We start from the raw sequence: 16,294 nt of genomic DNA on the forward strand, positions 1-16,294 counted from the left end.
AAGGGGGAAAAAATTAGGAATAATATAATATAATATAATCACAGCAGTTTGTGTTGGAAGGGACCTTAAAGCTCCTCCAGCTCCAAGCCCCTGCCACGGGCAGGGACACCTTCCACTAGAGAGGTTGCTCCAAGCCCCTGTGTCCAACCTGGCCTTGAACACTGCCAGGGATGGGGCAGCCACATTTTGAGTTAAAATAATGCATTAAAAAATAAATATTGGAGAAAAATCAAACTGCAGCCGCGCATTGGCCACGCAGCGCCCCGCGCTCCCCGGGGCCCCGATCCCGATCCCGATCCCGATCCCGCTCCCGCTCCCGGTCCGAGCCCAGGTCCGGGTCCCGGCCCGCTGCCGCCCCGCTCGCTACCCGCACAGCGGCGCGCCACTCTGGCCACGCCCATCCATCATACGTCATCTGACCGAGGCGACCGCGGTGACCAATCGGAGCTGGCGGCGGTGCCGGTGCGATCGGAGCTGCCATTCACAAAGCCGCTGGGTGAAGGGAGGGCATGAATGGGGCGGATCACGTGGTGAGGCGTTTTGCCGCGCCTCCTCCGCTCAGGGCAGGGATGGAGCCGGGAGCGGGGCAGGGATCGGGGCCGGGATCGGGTCTCGGGCGCTGGGGCCCGGTGTCATGCGTTCTGACCGGCGCTTCCCGCGGCTTCGGCCGCAGCCTGGCGCGGCTGTTGGCTCCACGCTTCGGCGAGGGCTCGGTGCTGCTGCTGCTGGCGCGCTCGGCGGCCCCGCTGGCCGAGCTGGCGGCCGAGCTGCGGGGCAGCGCCGCCGGGCTGCGGGTGGAGTGCGTGGCCGCCGACCTGGGCTGCGAGCAGGGGCTGCGGCAGGCGACGGCTGCGCTGCGGGAGGTGCTGCCCGCCGGGCCGCCCGGCCGCCTGCTCCTCGTCAATAACGCCGGTAACAACGGGAACCCTCCGTCCTTTCCCCCGCTTCCGGGCTCGCTGCCCCTCGGGGTAGCGGGACTCAGCCCCGGCGAGCCAGCCCTTGGTTCTACACCGAGGCTTGATCCGTGTTTTGGGTGCTAGTAAATAGGCAAAACGAGTAAATAAAGGAAGGAGCAGGAGGGATTTCACCCTGCCTGGATCCTGTTATTGTATTAAATTAATGAACTGGGGGAGCAGAGCAGGGATGGTTTGTTGCCAGGACCATAGTGCTTTGCTGGTTGTGGAATCATAAAATGGTTTGGGTTGGAAAGGACCTTATGATCATCTAGTTAGAACTCCCTGCCATGGGCAGGGATACCTCACGCTAGGCCATGTCACCCAAGGCTCTGTCCAGCCTGGCCTTGAACACTGCCAGGGATGGAGTATTTACCACTTCTTTGGGCAACCCGTTCCAGTGTCTTGCCACCCTCACAGGGAAGAACTTCTTCCTTATATCTAACCTGAACTTCCCCTGTTTAAGTTTAAACACATCACCCCTTGTCCTGTCGCTGCAGTCCCTGATGAAGAGTCCCTCTCCGGCATCCTTGTAGCCCCCTTCAGATATTGGAAGGCTGCTCTTAACTCATGCGTCCTTCCTTCTTAGGTTCCCTCGGAGATATCTCCAAGTCCTTCCTGGATCTCACTGACCCAGATGAGATCAACAGCTACTTTGCCTTCAACATCACCTCAGCACTTTGCCTCACCTCCACTGCCCTGCAAGCCTTTGGGAAGAGGCCTGGCTCCAGCAGGACTGTGGTGAACATCTCCTCGCTCTGTGCCTTGAAGCCCTTCAAGAGCTGGGCACTATACTGCAGTGGGAAGGCTTCCCGGGACATGATGTTCCAAGTGCTGGCACTGGAGGAGCCGGATATCCGTGTCCTCAACTATGCCCCGGGTGAGGAGCGGAGCTCATTCGTTAATTTTCTCCCGGCTTTATGGATAAGATTCCTGCAGCCAAACCAGGTACAGAGGGGAAATGAGCCCCAGGTTTTGCTTCCTCCTCATGTGATTTGGTTTTGGTTGCTCTTTCGCCAGGTCCCCTGGACACAGACATGCAGCTCTTGGCCCGGACTAAAACTGGAGACCCTGAGATGCGTCAGCATTTCCAAAGCATGCAGGAGAACAGGCAGCTGATAGACTGCACCGTGTCAGCCCAGAAGCTGGTGAATCTCCTGGAGGAGGACACCTTCCCCTCTGGTGCCCATGTGGATTTCTATGACATCTGAGTTACTCTCACCTCTGCCTTTGCCTTCCTGCTTTGCTTTCTGCTGAGCCCTGTGTTTGGTTATAGAATCAGAGAGTGTTTTGTCCCTACAGGCTCTTGTCCAAAGTCCAGGTTTCCTGGAGCCCCTTTAGGCACTGGAGCTGCTCTAAGGTCTCCCCTTCAGGAGCCTTCTCTTCTCCAGGCTGCCCCAGCCCAGCTCTCTCAGCCTGGCTCCAGAGCAGAGCTGCTCCAGCCCTCGCAGCATCTTCATGGCCATGATCATCTTGGTGACCCTGTTTGAGTCCTGGGTGCTGTGCAGCTTTCAAGAAAAGGCCTCTGGGTGCCTTAAAATACTCCAAGTGCCCCGATGGGGATGGGGCAGTCACTGCTTTGCTGTAGCTGTGGAGCCCTCCTGGGTACCCGCTGGCAGGAACAGGGATTGCTCAGCTGCTGGGGAGGGGAGAGCAGAGATGCCTTTTCCAAGCGAATGGGAATGGTGGGTTAAAGCTCTCCTTCACAGGACTGTGTGCAAGCCAAGGAGGTACCAAGGCACATGAGACCAGGTCCGAAAGCCACCCCAGAACGTCTCAAAGAAGCCAACAGTAGGGTTAGAGCTGAATGTCTGTCCCTGTTGCTCCACAGGAACTGTGTGCTCAGCACCAGAGCAAGTCGCCAAAGGGCAAAAGAGCCATACCCAGGGCCCTGACTCTCCATTCCCTGTGCCACCAGTGCCTTGTCCTGGCTCCTGCAGTTCTGGGATCGTCCCTGTGTGAGTTTTGTGCATTAAGATGTGGAGCAAAGCCTGTCCCTGTGGGTTATTTTGCACAAAGGCAATTGATGACCAGGAGAGGGAGCTGCCAATGGAGGAGATGTGAATTTGGGGGGCTTGGTGGGGTCACCAGCTTCCATAAACCTGTGCCCAATCACAGGTTAGAGCACAGCTGAGGCACAGCCCTGAGTTCATCCCATCTTCCTGTTCACAGGTTGTGGGTCCAAGCCTGGATCTGGGATTCAGCCCCTCCTGGGTTGTCCTTTTAATTACTTGTGGGGTTTTATCATCATTTTTTCCATCAGGTTCCAGGGGACACTTGGAGATTTGCTCTTCTAGGAAGCTGCTTATCTGCAGTGTGTGTTGATGCAGGAGAGCTGCATTGAAGCCCAGTGGCATCCCCTGTGTGCCCTGGAAATGCCCAGTGTCCCCCTGTGCTCAGTGCCAGCAACCTTCTCCAGTCCAATACCTCAACCCTGTGCTTCACATTTCATCCTCCTGGATCTGCAGTCATTAAAAGTTTCATGTCTGGTCTGGGTCTTCTGTATCATTAAAAGTGGGGGTTTGGGAGGATGGGAGGAGAGATCCTGGGTTAAGCACTGACAAGGCCCCTGTGTGCCCTCTTGGAGTCCTGTTCTTCCATCTCTGAGCTGTTTCATTAACTCTGTGTTAACTTAATCCTGTCAAGCTCCACAAACACTTCTCCCCAGCTAGTCTGCTTGGTTTCATCTTCCCTCTATGCTTGTGAAACTCATTATTAGCAAAGCCCCCTCTGCTGCTCACTACACTGACAATGGGGTTGTTCTTCTGGGGTTTGATGCTTGGTTGTGTTTCATGTGGTCTGTGAAACCTGGGTGGACCAGCTGCTGTTAAAATCCGCCATCTCCTCACCCTGCATCCCTACGGGCTTGTTCCATCCCCTCTTGGGCAGAAATCCTCTTTGGGAATCTGGCTTGCTACAAAAACATAAGTTCAGGGCTCAGACCTGGGGTCCCACATCCTCCCCTTACAGGAACTTGGACCATGGAGTTGGGATGGAGGTAGGTTAAGCCCTCTGAAAGGCTCAAAGAGCCCTATGTTGCAAGAGGAGGTGGAGAGTGCAGGGGACAGGGCTGCTCTGGGCATGAGGACCATTTGGTACCAGTCAGGTGGGAGATGCCAGTGGGCTCTTCAGGTAAGACACATGAAAAGCCAAAGTACAAGGGGGAGGGTGATTTTTGGACTGCGCATACTTACTTGAGGTCTGACCCCACTGCAGTGGCTGGGGGTGTGTCAGCAACAATCATACATGTTCTTATGTCAGGCTGCACAGAACTTTAATGAAATCATTAGTGAGAGACTGGATCAATTCATAAAATGATTTGGGTTAATGGACCTTAAAGCTCCTCCAGTTCCAACCCCTTGCCAGGGGTAGGGCCACCTTCCACTAGAGCAGGTTGCTCCAAGCCCCTGTGTCCAACCTGGCCTTGAACACTGCCAGGGATGGGGCAGCCACAGCTTCTCTGGGAAAAGTCTGTGCCAGCGCCTCAGCACCCTCACAGGGAAGAGCTTCTGCCTCAGAGCTCATCTCAGTCTCCCCTCTGGCAGGTTAAAGCCATTCCCCTTGGCCTGTCCCTCCAGGCCCTTGTCCAAAGTCCCTCTCCAGGTTTCCTGGAGCCCCTTTAGGCACTGGAGCTGCTCTAAGGGCTCCCCTTCAGGAGCCTTCTCTTCTCCAGGCTGCCCCAGCCCAGCTCTCTCAGCCTGGCTCCAGAGCAGAGCTGCTCCAGCCCTCGCAGCAGCTCCGAGGCCTCCTCTGAACCTGCTCTAGCAGGTTCATGTCTGTCTCATGTTTGGACCCGGGTCACTATTCTCTCCCTTTTCTCTCTCCCCTGGTACCCTGGAGATGCTGATACCCACGGGATGCTGGTGTCCCTGGGAACCAGCATTCCGTGGGTACCAGCATCCCCTGCCCAGGGAGCGGGCCCAGTTTCCATGCCCCGTGGGTCTGACCAACAACCGGTGGGTGCTGTAAGATGCAATGGGCAAAATAATACCAAGTCTTTTTCTTCCCTTTTCTAGCACTTTCTGTGACCAGCTGAGGGCGTACCGAGACCGGGTAACGGACACCGGCCAGAGCTGAGTCCTGAGGATGGGAGCGTCGGTGCCTCTGGAATAGCTCGGTGGGGATGGAGCGGGACACAAACTGGGGCTCCCCTCCTGCCTCTGCACCAACTCATCACAGATTCCTGCGCAACTCATTTGGTTTTGATTAAGACTCCACGTCCTGGAGCTGCGGGACTGTGCCAGAGGCTCAGTAAGGAGTAAAAGGGGTGTTTAAAACCCAAGAGGTTTTGAGCTTTCCTAATTTCAGAATCACGAGCTCCCAGCCCACCTGGCAAAGCACATCCGATGGGAATAACATGCCCTGCCCTATGGGGAGCCCCAATATTTGGGCAGTGCTCTCCCATGGGCTAAGGATGAACTCTAAAGCTGAAGGGGGTCACACCGAAATGAGCCACCACCTCCTCCATCCCAGACAGGAGCCACATTCTCCCTGAGGGGGATAAAGTTTGGCTTCTGAAGCCCAAAACCCTTCCTAGCATGGGGTGTCCCTCCAAGTGGGTCTGCCCCTCACCTGCTTCCCACCCTGCCTCCTGCAGCAAGGTACTGCACAGGGCATTTTATCCCTTTTCCTCCCTATCCCCCTTTTCCTTCCCATCTCATCCCTGAAGCAATCCCCTGGGGGTTGTGGGAGCCCCAGGAAGGGCTGTCCAGCCCCACTCTCCCAGTGTGGGGCTGCAAAGGCTCCATGAGACATCACATCCCCTTTTTGCTCTGAGAGTGCATATTTATAAGGAAATCCAATTACTTGCTGTTTTCTGTAGCGGATGGGTGCTGAGGTGATGTGATGTCTCCCTAAGCCCTGGTAAACAGGGAGACAAAGCTGGAGCACGAGTTGTGCAGATGCCTATAAACCATCTCCCTGTGTGATATCCCTATAAAACACTACAGAAACCCCCTGCGATGGCCTCAGTAGCAGTTTGGGGTAGGAATGGAAGTGCCAGTGTGATGTGCAGGGGTGACACAGCCCAAGCGCCAGCCCCAGGTCTCCATGGGACCCCCTCTAACCCCTTCCTCATTCCTGGGCAAACACTGCACCCTTTGTACTGTGGTGAAACATGGGGAATTGGGTTATGAAAGGAGCTGAAGTCAGTGCTGGGGTTTTGTTTCCATGTGTATGACCATGTCCTTGTCACAGCAGTGAGAATGAGCCTCCTAAATCCCCCCCAAAGCCTCCCAAATTAAAACCATCATGCACCCCACGACCTCCCAAATCTCAGCCTCTGCCCCGGGTTGCCCCTGGCTCAGCAGGGCAAGAGGCTGCAGCCAGGTTCCTCTGCCCCTTATTAAAGGTTTCTCAGCAGAGGGGAGACGATGACCTTTATTTTCCCATCCAGTGGCCAAAAATGCTGAGCACGAGCCTTTTGGCCAGGACACTGAGTGCCCAGCAGGCGCCTTGCTCACAAACAAGCTGCTGCCTCCGGCCAAAGGTGAATGAGCTGCTCCTCCAGCAAAGGTGCTTCTGAAGGGGAAAGGTCTGGTGGCGCCCACGCGTCCCACCCAGGGACCCCCATCCTGCGTGCAGAGCCCCCTGAGATGCCCATGAAGGGTCCATGCACACAGAATCATAGAATCCCAGCCTGGTTTGTGTTGGAAGGGACATTAAAGCTCATCCAGCCCCAACCCCCTGCCACGGGCAGGGACACCTTCCACTAGAGCAGGTTGCTCCAAGCCCCTGTGTCCAACCTGGCCTTGAACACTGCCAGGGATGGGGCAGCCACAGCTTCTCTGGGAAAAGTCTGTGCCAGCGCCTCAGCACCCTCACAGGGAAGAGCTTCTGCCTCAGAGCTCATCTCAATCTCCCCTCTGGCAGGTTAAAGCCATTCCCCTTGGCCTGTCCCTACAGGCCCTTGTCCAAAGCCCCTCTCCAGGTTTCCTGGAGCCCCTTTAGGCACTGGAGCTGCTCTAAGGTGTCCCCTTCAGGAGCCTTCTCTTCTCCAGGCTGCCCCAGCCCAGCTCTCTCAGCCTGGCTCCAGAGCAGAGCTGCTCCAGCCCTCGCAGCAGCTCCGGGGCCTCCTCTGGCCTCGCTCCAGCAGCTCCACGTCCCTCTTGTGCTGCTGCCCCAGAGCTGGATCAGGACTGCAGGGGGGGTCTCCCCAGAGCGCAGCAGAGGGGCAGGATCCCCTCCCTGAGCTGCTGCTCACGCTCTGGGGGTGCAGCCCAGCACACGGGGGGGTTCTGGGCTCAAGCGCACACTGAAGCTGGGTCATGGGGAGCTTCTCCTCACCCAATGCCCCCAAGTCCTTCTCCTCAGGCTGCTCTGGATCACTTCTCTGCCCAACCTGTAGCTGTGCCTGGGATTGCCCCTACCCAGTTGTATATCTCCAAGGCACACAACCAGCCACTCCAAATCCTCCTGCTTCCCTATGCGACAAGTCAGGAGCTTTGCAGGGGCTTCCCATGGCCGTGGCTGGGATTTGGTGGATGTTCACGGAGCCTGAGTGGGTTAGAACATAAACACCTTTCTGCTGAGCTGGCATGGTTCTCGCTGACTCTTCTTCCCGAGACCGAGCACTTGTTCAGGATGCTCTTGCATCCTCCCGCCTGTAACTCTTTGCATTCCTCACTCTTAGCCCACTGACCTACTTTCATTCATCTCCTCTCTATGCTGTCCCTTGCTTTTGGTGGCTTTAGTACTATGAAAGGAGAAGGAACAGCTCCAGGCTGGCCTGGAGCAGCTATTTAATGAGTAATGAGGGACTCATTGGTCCAGCAAGGAGAGATGACAGATTAACCCAGTTTAGAGCCAAAGAGCAGCGGGTTTGCTGGTAAACTGTCCTGTTCCTGTGAGCTTCAAATGCCTTTAATGAGTTATTATTTAGGCTGCTATGGAGGTTAATGGGGGGACATTGCAGAAATGGTCTGGGATTAATTAAATCATCTTTATCCAGCAAGGACAGAGCTGGAATCACTGGGATGGGTGCTAAGATAGGACCAGCACAGGATCCCTGGCTTTGGCATTGCTTCCAGTGCTGTCCTGTACCCATTGAATTCACCAGCGATTGAACTGGGCCCTGCAGAGCAACGACCACCTCCACCCCAGTGGGAAGGAGCTTCCAGAAATAGGATGTGGGAAAGAGCTCCCAGAAATAGGATGTTTTCCCTGTTTTTTTATGCACCACCCCAAAGCCAGCCTTTGGCCCATGTGGGATGAAGCCGGGTCCATTTCACACCACCTTGCCCACATATCAAGTGCTGAGCACAAGGCAGGCTGTAGCCAAGTTGCCTCCATGTCTCCCCTGGGATTTGGGGTCCCAACACTGGGCCGCTCCCTGTCCCCTTTCCTTCATCAAAGCCACTGATTTAGATCAGCACATCCATGTTCCTCCACCACAGCCCATCCTGTGCCATGTCTGCAGCCCACCATCCTCCTCCTGGCTTTGAAACCTTCCTTTGCTGAGTGCTTCCCTGAGCACTGAATAATCCCAGCTGATCCCTGTCCTTCCCATTAGGATGCTGGGAGGCTCTTTTCCTAGTCCAGGTAAAGGTGATCAAGCCACGCTGCGCCCATCACTCACCGCACCACATCCCATGGGAAACCCAGAGCATCTCCTTCCCTAGGGATGTCACATCCCCCTGCCCGTGGCAGTGCCGGCGAAGCTGCCGCCGAGGCACCGCGGCGAGGCCAGGATCCGCATTCACATTCCTGCTGCGAGCACACTTGTCAGCCGAGCTGTCAGCCGCTCCCGTAATAGGGCCACAGCGGTCACCCGTGTTGGGAGTAAACACAGCGGAATCTGGGAAAACAAGAGCAGAGCCGGGTGCTTCCAGCAAGGCTGCAAAGCATCAGCACACTCACGGGAGGGGGGATGCTCATCCTCCTCTCTGCCTCCCTGGCCTGAACCCCAAAACCCCCCCGGGAAGGATGGTCGGAGGCAGTGGTGCTCCTCAGCATCACAAGGGTACAGGGATGCGGTCGGCTGCTCCTGGAGTGGAGCACTGGGGATCTGGGGTGGTAAAATAGGTTGGTTGGTGGTGTCAGAGCTGGTGCATGGGATAGTTTAACCCTGGAAGTGTTCAAGACCAGGTTGGACACAGGGGCTTGGAGCAACCTGCTCTAGTGGAAGGTGTCCCTGCCCGGTGGCAGGGGTTGGAACTGGAGGAGCTTTAAGGTCCCTTCGACCCAAACCATTCTGTGGTTCTATAGTTGCGGACAGTCCCGACCTGAAGCTGCTCAAGGGCACAAGGTAGTGGAGCTGCAGGTTGGTGATGTCTGGTTGAAACCCACCCCCAGCTTGCACTGGAGGAAAAGCACCTTTTTCCTTTTTAGCTTAAAACAAATAGCATTTTACACTCTCACACGTGCCAGAGCTGCCCTGAGCCTGGGGGGCCTGTTTGGAGACAGGGTCCAGCCTCCTCAACACCCTCCAGCCAACATCCCTCGGGGTGCCCTCTGTCCCTGGGCACCTCCTGCCACCTCCAGCACTGGAGGAACCACCTCAGCCAGGCAGGATGGATGGATCCAGGCTCCGTGCTGGTCCCTGACGTGCAGCACAGGGAGGGTCAGGGGGTGTTTGATGAGGGCCGGGGAGCTCACTGGGGACGCAGTGAGGAGGAGGAGGAGCAGCCCCGGGAATAATTAGCACTGGCTTATTCATTTTGTGCTATTCCTAAACCCTCCCCACAACAAAGAGGCGGCCGGCCTGAAAAGACTTGGATTTAGGACAAAGAAGGGAGCGGGGCAGCCGAGGGCGAGCTGCAGCTTCAGGGCAGAGCGGGATGTGGATCCCACTGGATACCCAGCCAGACAGTGGTGCCCATTGCCTGGTGCCAAGGGCTCCATCCCCAGCCCTTCATATTCAGGGGATCATCACGGAATGGTTTGGGTTGAAGGGACCTTAAAGCTCATCCAGTTCCAACCCCCTTCCACAGGCAGGGACACCTTCCACTAGAGCAGGTTGCTCCAAGCCCCATCCAGCTTTCGATGCTTCTTTTCCCTCTTCCAACCAGCAGCTTCCCACTTCCTGGTGTGTTTTCTTCACATCCAAACCCCTTAAAAAGCTGAAAACCCCACAAAATATCTCCTCTGGTGGGGAGGGGAGCAGGAGGCATTATCCTCATCCAAACCAAACCTGAAATGTTGGGGGTCACTCTGCTTTGAAATCTCCCGCGGCCTTTCTTCCCATTAAACCATCTCCCATCAGAAGTTTTTCCCCTCCTCCCCCCTTCTTTTTTTTTTTTTCCCCTTTTTTTTTCTTAATTTAATAATAAAGCATCTCAGATCTCCGAGTTGCAACTCATCTCACACCTAAGTGAGATTGCGTTTTGCACAAGCCTTTCAGCTGTTTTCTCAATCTCTCCTCTGTCTCATTCTCAATTCAGGCAGTTGCTATAGGTATGTTTTAATCCCCAGCATGGTAGATTTTAATTAGTCTTTGTACAGATGGCCAATTAACATTCATTACTTTTGCCTTGAGCGATTAATTATGAGTTTGGATAGAATGGGAGACGGAGACAGGAAAGATGGGCAGGTGAATAAAAAAAGGGGATTTTAATCAGAGTTTGGGATTTTTCCTCCTCCCCCCCCCCCTTCTTATTTATATATATACACACGCACACAGAAAGAGGTGGGAAAAGCAGCAACGCAGGGCGAGTTGTGCTCCCAATGAACTGCTTCCAGTCCTGGAGCCACAGGGATGGGCTCCAATGGGGTCTCCATCCAGTGATGCTGCAGGGCTTGGGGGCTGCGGTCCAGCCAAGCTGCATCACAGGGATGGGGAAACTGAGGCAGGGAGTGCTGGGGTGGCATGAAGCACAAATGAGCCCCCAGTGTGGAAATAGCCCCCTGGGCTGGCTTTGGGTGCTGGGGCATCATGGGAATGGCCAAGGAAGTGGTGACACTGCCACCTTCTCCTGGGTGAACCTATGTTGCTCCGCGCAGGATGGGGCCCATCCTTCTCCCCTGTTGACACGTCGCTAATTCTTCCTAATTGATTTTTCACGCTGGCGGGAGGGAGACGGTGACATCCAACAACAGAGCCCTGATGTCGTGGCTTTCTCCTGCATGAAAGGGGCCGGCACCCTCCCCCCTGGAGCCCGCATACTTCTCCCTATCCCGGGTAGCCATGGTGAGACGTTGCCCAAATCCTTTCCCGCTGGATGCTGGCGATGCTCCGCGCCGCCCGTGCCAGCCCGCTCCCGGCAGCTATTTCAGGCACGCAGGCAATACGGCAGGGAAATCAAAATAGCAAAAGCCCCCCAGGGCTCATTCCTGCCCCAGTTCCTTTGGCAGAGGGGCTGCACCCACGTTTCGTGCCATCCCGGCACGTGTGATCCATCAGCGGGTTCTGGATCCGGCGTTTCAGGGTTATTTTGGGGGTGGGTGAGGTGTGTGCGTGGTGTGAAGCTGGTGGGGAGATGGGGAAGGGACTCATCCTGCTCGCTGCTGGGGAGCCTCCTCAATAGCACAGAAAAGGGGAGTAGCAGAAGGATGCTGAGCGGCAGAATCCATCCCACAGGATTTGAAGGGCTCCTTCACGGTTGGGCTGGGCTTTTGCACCCCTTCTGTTGAAATGTGGGGAGTTCTTTTTTAGCCTGTTTTACATCCTGGCCCCAGAACTCTTGGGATTGGCACTTCCCTGAAGCACAACTTCCCTTAAATCAACTGCTCAGGTTGGGGGGGGGTGGGTCCAGATCCATCCTGCCATGGCAGGGATGTGCCCGCTGTGCCCCGTACCCATGGCATGGCTGTTGGATGGGCCGCCTGCATCCCAATGTGGTCCATGGGTGGATGCGACACCTGCATCTCAGCGCGGTCCATGGGTAGATGTGACACCTGCATCCTGGCATGATCTCTGGGTGAGTGCCCACCCCAGGCAACACAGGGGGCCAATCCCATTGGGATTCACCCTCAATGGTGCTTGACCCCTGGTTCAGCTTATCCCACTTGTAGGCTGGTGAGGAGGCACAGAGCTCTGAGGAATAGGTGTGTGCCTCAGAGCACCAAAATGATGCTGGGCACCCACCCCAAGAGACCTCCCTTGCTGCAAACAAACACCTCTGTCCCCATGCTCATGAGCTGGATCTGGCCTCTGTGACCTACAGGGACAAGTGTGGCCTCAGCCAGCCATCCCCACCAGCAACCCCCAAGTTTTCCAGGGTTTTTTTAGCAGATGAAATACAGATGGGATATACAGGAGCTGACAGCCCCCATTGCCTCAAAGGGCAGACGAAGCCCCTTGTGCCAGCTCAAGGCTTCCTCTCGGGTGAGGAAGAGGAGACCAGAAGCCTCCGTACAGCACATCCCCACCTGCAGAGCGGTGGCAGGGTATGGCCCTCTCTAAGTATACGCCATTGAAATGTGCACATTTCCTAAAAGCAATATGGAACAGCTAAATATACTGCTCACAAATCTGTTTACACTAATAATGGCTGGGAGCGTGCCATCCATATGACTGCAAGGAACCATTGATTCAACATAAATTAACTGAAAATTACTTGCAAGAGGGAGAAACTCACGGATTTTATATTGAATTCTTTTTTTTCCCCTTGTCTTCTGGTTTTTTTTCCCCTCCTTGGGGAAGGGGGAACCGTGGAGACATTGGCACCTCCTCTACCGACAGCCGGGGCTGCATTTGGCAGTGGCTCTGCTCCTTCCTCGCCGTCCCTTTTCCCCATCCCCTCTCCTTATCCACTGCAATGGGGATGGGGATACCAAACAAGCTGGGATTTTCCATCCCAGCACTGAGGTCTTGAGCTGAATGAGCTGAATGAACACAATATTTACCCATTTCCCAAGAAACGGCAACAGAGACGGAAGGGTCCGAGTCATTATTTTGGCGCAGGAAGATTGTTGAGTGGTTTAAATGGAATTAAAAAGAAGGGGGGAATAAAAGAAGGAAAGATCCCACCAAAATTGGCAGCTCCTCACGTATTAGTCTTGATGCTGCAGACTTGGCTCCCGCTCACCTCCGCAACATAATGTTAAATGGCATCAAGACAGTATATCAGTCATTTACATATGTTGCTTATAGACGCCAAACTTATTAACACAATAAAACTGCTGCTAAGAAGCTTTCCTGCCTATTTTTCTCCAGGAGGATGTCAGTGTTGGAAGCACCTAAGCTGCTTCATATGGAAACAACCGGGGTTGCCTTTCATATGGTACCCAGGAAAACAAATACATGACTCAAGCAGGGTCCCCCTCCGACCACTTCCAAAAAGAAGCAGGAGGAAGATTCATCCATTTGGAACATTGTGCATTGGAGGAGACCACCAGGACCCCACAAGCCCCAGCATCACCCCAATGCACATCACCTCCGAGCCAGGCATCAGGTGGGATGAGATGCTTCCCCCCCAGACTGGCTTTAAACCCTCCTCTTCAGGGTATCCCCATCTCCCTGCCCTCCTGGGAACACTGGAAGGGGGATCCTGGCTGAGTCATATATTTATTTTCCTGGGTGCCATATGAAAAGCAACCCCGGATGTTTCCATACGAGGCGGTTTAGGTGCTTCCAACACTGATGCTCTCCACGCGGGAAAAGAGGCAGGAAAGCTTCTTAGCAGCAGTTTTATTGTGTTAATAAGTTTGGCGTCTATAAGCAACATATGTAAGAGGCTCATACACTGTCTCGATGCCATTTAATGGTATTTTGTGGGGGTGAGGGGGAACCAAATCTGCTGATCTCCCCTAATATAATGCTGGGTGATCCCCACAGGGTTTAGGAGGGACTCTTACAGCATCCGAGTGAGGATGGCACCTCTCCCCATGGTTTCTTTGCCCCTGAAATGCTGTAATCTTGCAGAGGATCTTGATTTCCTAACTGCTGGAGCAAAGCCAGTGTGAGCCCGGGGGGGGTCTGATGTGGGGTCATGCTCTGGTGCCATCCAAAGGAGCACCCAAACCCTCCCCGGGGCTGGAAGTGTAATTTCCTGTGTTGAAATACCCCAAGCTCTCCTAGAAAGATGTTTTTGCTGCAACGATGACCCTGCTGTGCACGGAAAAGCATTCCTAAGGTGACATCTGATAGTGCTGGAGAGAGGTGCGTGGTGGGACATTAGGTGGGAGACCAGTCTTCACCCCCAGAAGCAGTGGGAAGGGCTGGCTGAACCCAGACACCACCACTGAGCTCTACTGAGTGCTCCCAGTGGTGTGAAGCCTCAAAAGCATTCCCAGGAATCACAGTTGCTAAAGCACAGAGCTCCTGGCCATGGGACCCATGGAGCTGTGTGTGCTACTGGTCCCCGTGGCATCATTCGTGTCACAAACAGGAGATGCAGATGCTACCCAAACCCCCCGTGTTTCGGTGCTGCTGCCCTCTGTGGGTCCCGGTGTAGGTGAACCAGCTCATTGCCCCACTCACCTGTGGGCAAACAGGGGACATGGGATCCACACAGTCAGGGACAAGGTCAGGGGAAAGGTCCCCAAGTGCCTGATCTCTACACATCACTTTCAACTAACGACACATGGCTGCAACCACCGAAGCCACAGCTGTGTCCACACTGAATGGCCTTCAAGATCTCCCACCTCTAAGTATGTTGGGAGCCCACCAGGACCCACCACACCACAGCCCACATCTGTGCAGGGCCCCCATGGAAAAGCCGGTGTGACCACTGGGTAAGTGGGTGAGGACCAGCAGCATCTTTCCTTGTTGGACTGACCTCTTCCAGCCTGTAGCAATGTGATCTGGGTGGCTTCCCATTCCCTGGCTAGGTGGTGGGATCCTCTCTCAATATCAGCCTGACTCCATAGACTATGGCTCTCTCCCATCCATCCATCCATGTCTATGTACGTATCTACCAGCATCCCCACTGTTCCTATGTCATCTTCATCCATCCATTCATCCATCCATCCATCCATCCATCCATCCACTATCAATGGACCAATTGACAAAACCACCTTAAAAAAGGGTAGCTGAGGAAGGTGGGATGAATAACCTGCTGAAGCCCACCAGGTTGTGCAGGGACAGCTTATCCCAAACCAGAATATCCCTGAACCAAGTAAAATACTAAAGAATAAAAGCCAGAGAAGCAGGAAGGGGGGAACAGCCTGGGACATGCAGGCTCCGGACTTCCTTACCAACCCAAAATACAGCCTCATTCCTCCCTTCTTCCCTTTGGGACCACACTTGAAGGCTGATGAGAAGAAATCCAAGCAGGGGAAGGAGCTGTGCCCATGGGAAGAGCAGGTGGGAGAGGTTGGGAGGAAATGATCCAGCACTTTGAAGTCTGGTCAACTTTTAACATCCCAGCAAGCTGCGCCCGTGGCCACGCTCCGAGGCCCGGGGCCTGATTTTCCACATTCTGCCCTTTGATGCTGGATGCTGATGTGTTACAGATTAACAAGGGGGAGGATGGACAGCACCTGCCAGCGGTGTGCCGGATCCGGCCCCAGCAGAGCCTGCCTGCTCCTGCTGCAGGGGAGGATGGTGCCGGCAGGGACCCTAGTCCAGGCAGGGATCTGAGTCTAGGCAGTGATTTGAGCCCAGACAGTGACTTGAGCCCAGGCACTGATTTGAGCTCACACAGTGACTTGAGCCCAGGCACTGATTTGAGCGCAGGCACTGATTTGAGCCCAACCAGGATGCTGATGGATGGGGCTGGACCCATAGCCCATCTGCCCATCCCCACACATCCCCATGCTGACCCTCTACCGGCATACCCAAAGCCAGTTTTTGGTGCCTGTCTTGTCCCCTTCTCCCTCTCCTTCATCCGTCTTTCGTTTTCTCCTGGGAAAACCCTCACTGTTGTATGTTAACAGGCAGCAGACCCCCCTTTTTCCCTCAGTAGCATCCTCTGATCCCGGTACAGCACCCCTGGGCCCAGTGCTGCCTGCCTATCACTGCTGCTGGCCACGTCCCTCTGCTGCTCCAGCACGCTCAGCTGCTCTTTCGTTATAAAGGAAAATGTCTTTCTCCTCCACCCAGAGCTCCTCCTGGCCAGAAATCCAGCGGGAAAGCAGGCAGCTCCCGGATCACCTCCTCCCGGCGATGCTGGAGCTAAAGTTTTCCTCTTAATAATCCAGGGGCCAGAGCAAGGCACCCACTTCGGGGTCCGTGTTTTATTCCCACAGGGGATAAAGATCCTGCCTGAATGATCCTGAAGGCCTGGGGTAAAAGAAATGTAGGGATACATTTGGGTTTCCCTGCTGGTTTTCAGTGTAGCTCCCTTCGGAGCATCTGTGGAGCTCTCCTGGACATGGAACCAGGGCTGAAATACCCCGGGATGAGTAGGGAAAAATGAAAAATCAACGTAAATGTTTATAATTTTCCCAAGAGAGTGATTTGTCCGCCGAACCAAAGCGGCTTCCCCAAAAATGAGGTTCCTGAGGAGACATCAAGCAGC

The 16,294-nt window shown here is 54.8% G+C and overlaps 1 protein-coding gene across 1 annotated transcript; it reads left to right on the forward strand.

Moving 5' to 3' along the window:
- The first annotated feature begins 562 nt into the window (after positions 1-562).
- On the forward strand, positions 563-3,443 carry SPR (sepiapterin reductase). The gene is made up of 3 exons (XM_030491412.1): positions 563-912; positions 1,543-1,833; positions 1,974-3,443. The coding sequence occupies exons 1-3, from the start codon at positions 570-572 to the stop codon at positions 2,162-2,164; spliced, it is 825 nt and encodes a 274-aa protein (XP_030347272.1). The 5' UTR covers positions 563-569; the 3' UTR covers positions 2,165-3,443.
- The last annotated feature ends 12,851 nt before the right edge of the window (positions 3,444-16,294 follow it).

Source organism: Strigops habroptila, chromosome 7, assembly GCF_004027225.2.
Source record: "Strigops habroptila isolate Jane chromosome 7, bStrHab1.2.pri, whole genome shotgun sequence".
Taxonomy (NCBI): domain Eukaryota; kingdom Metazoa; phylum Chordata; class Aves; order Psittaciformes; family Psittacidae; genus Strigops; species Strigops habroptila.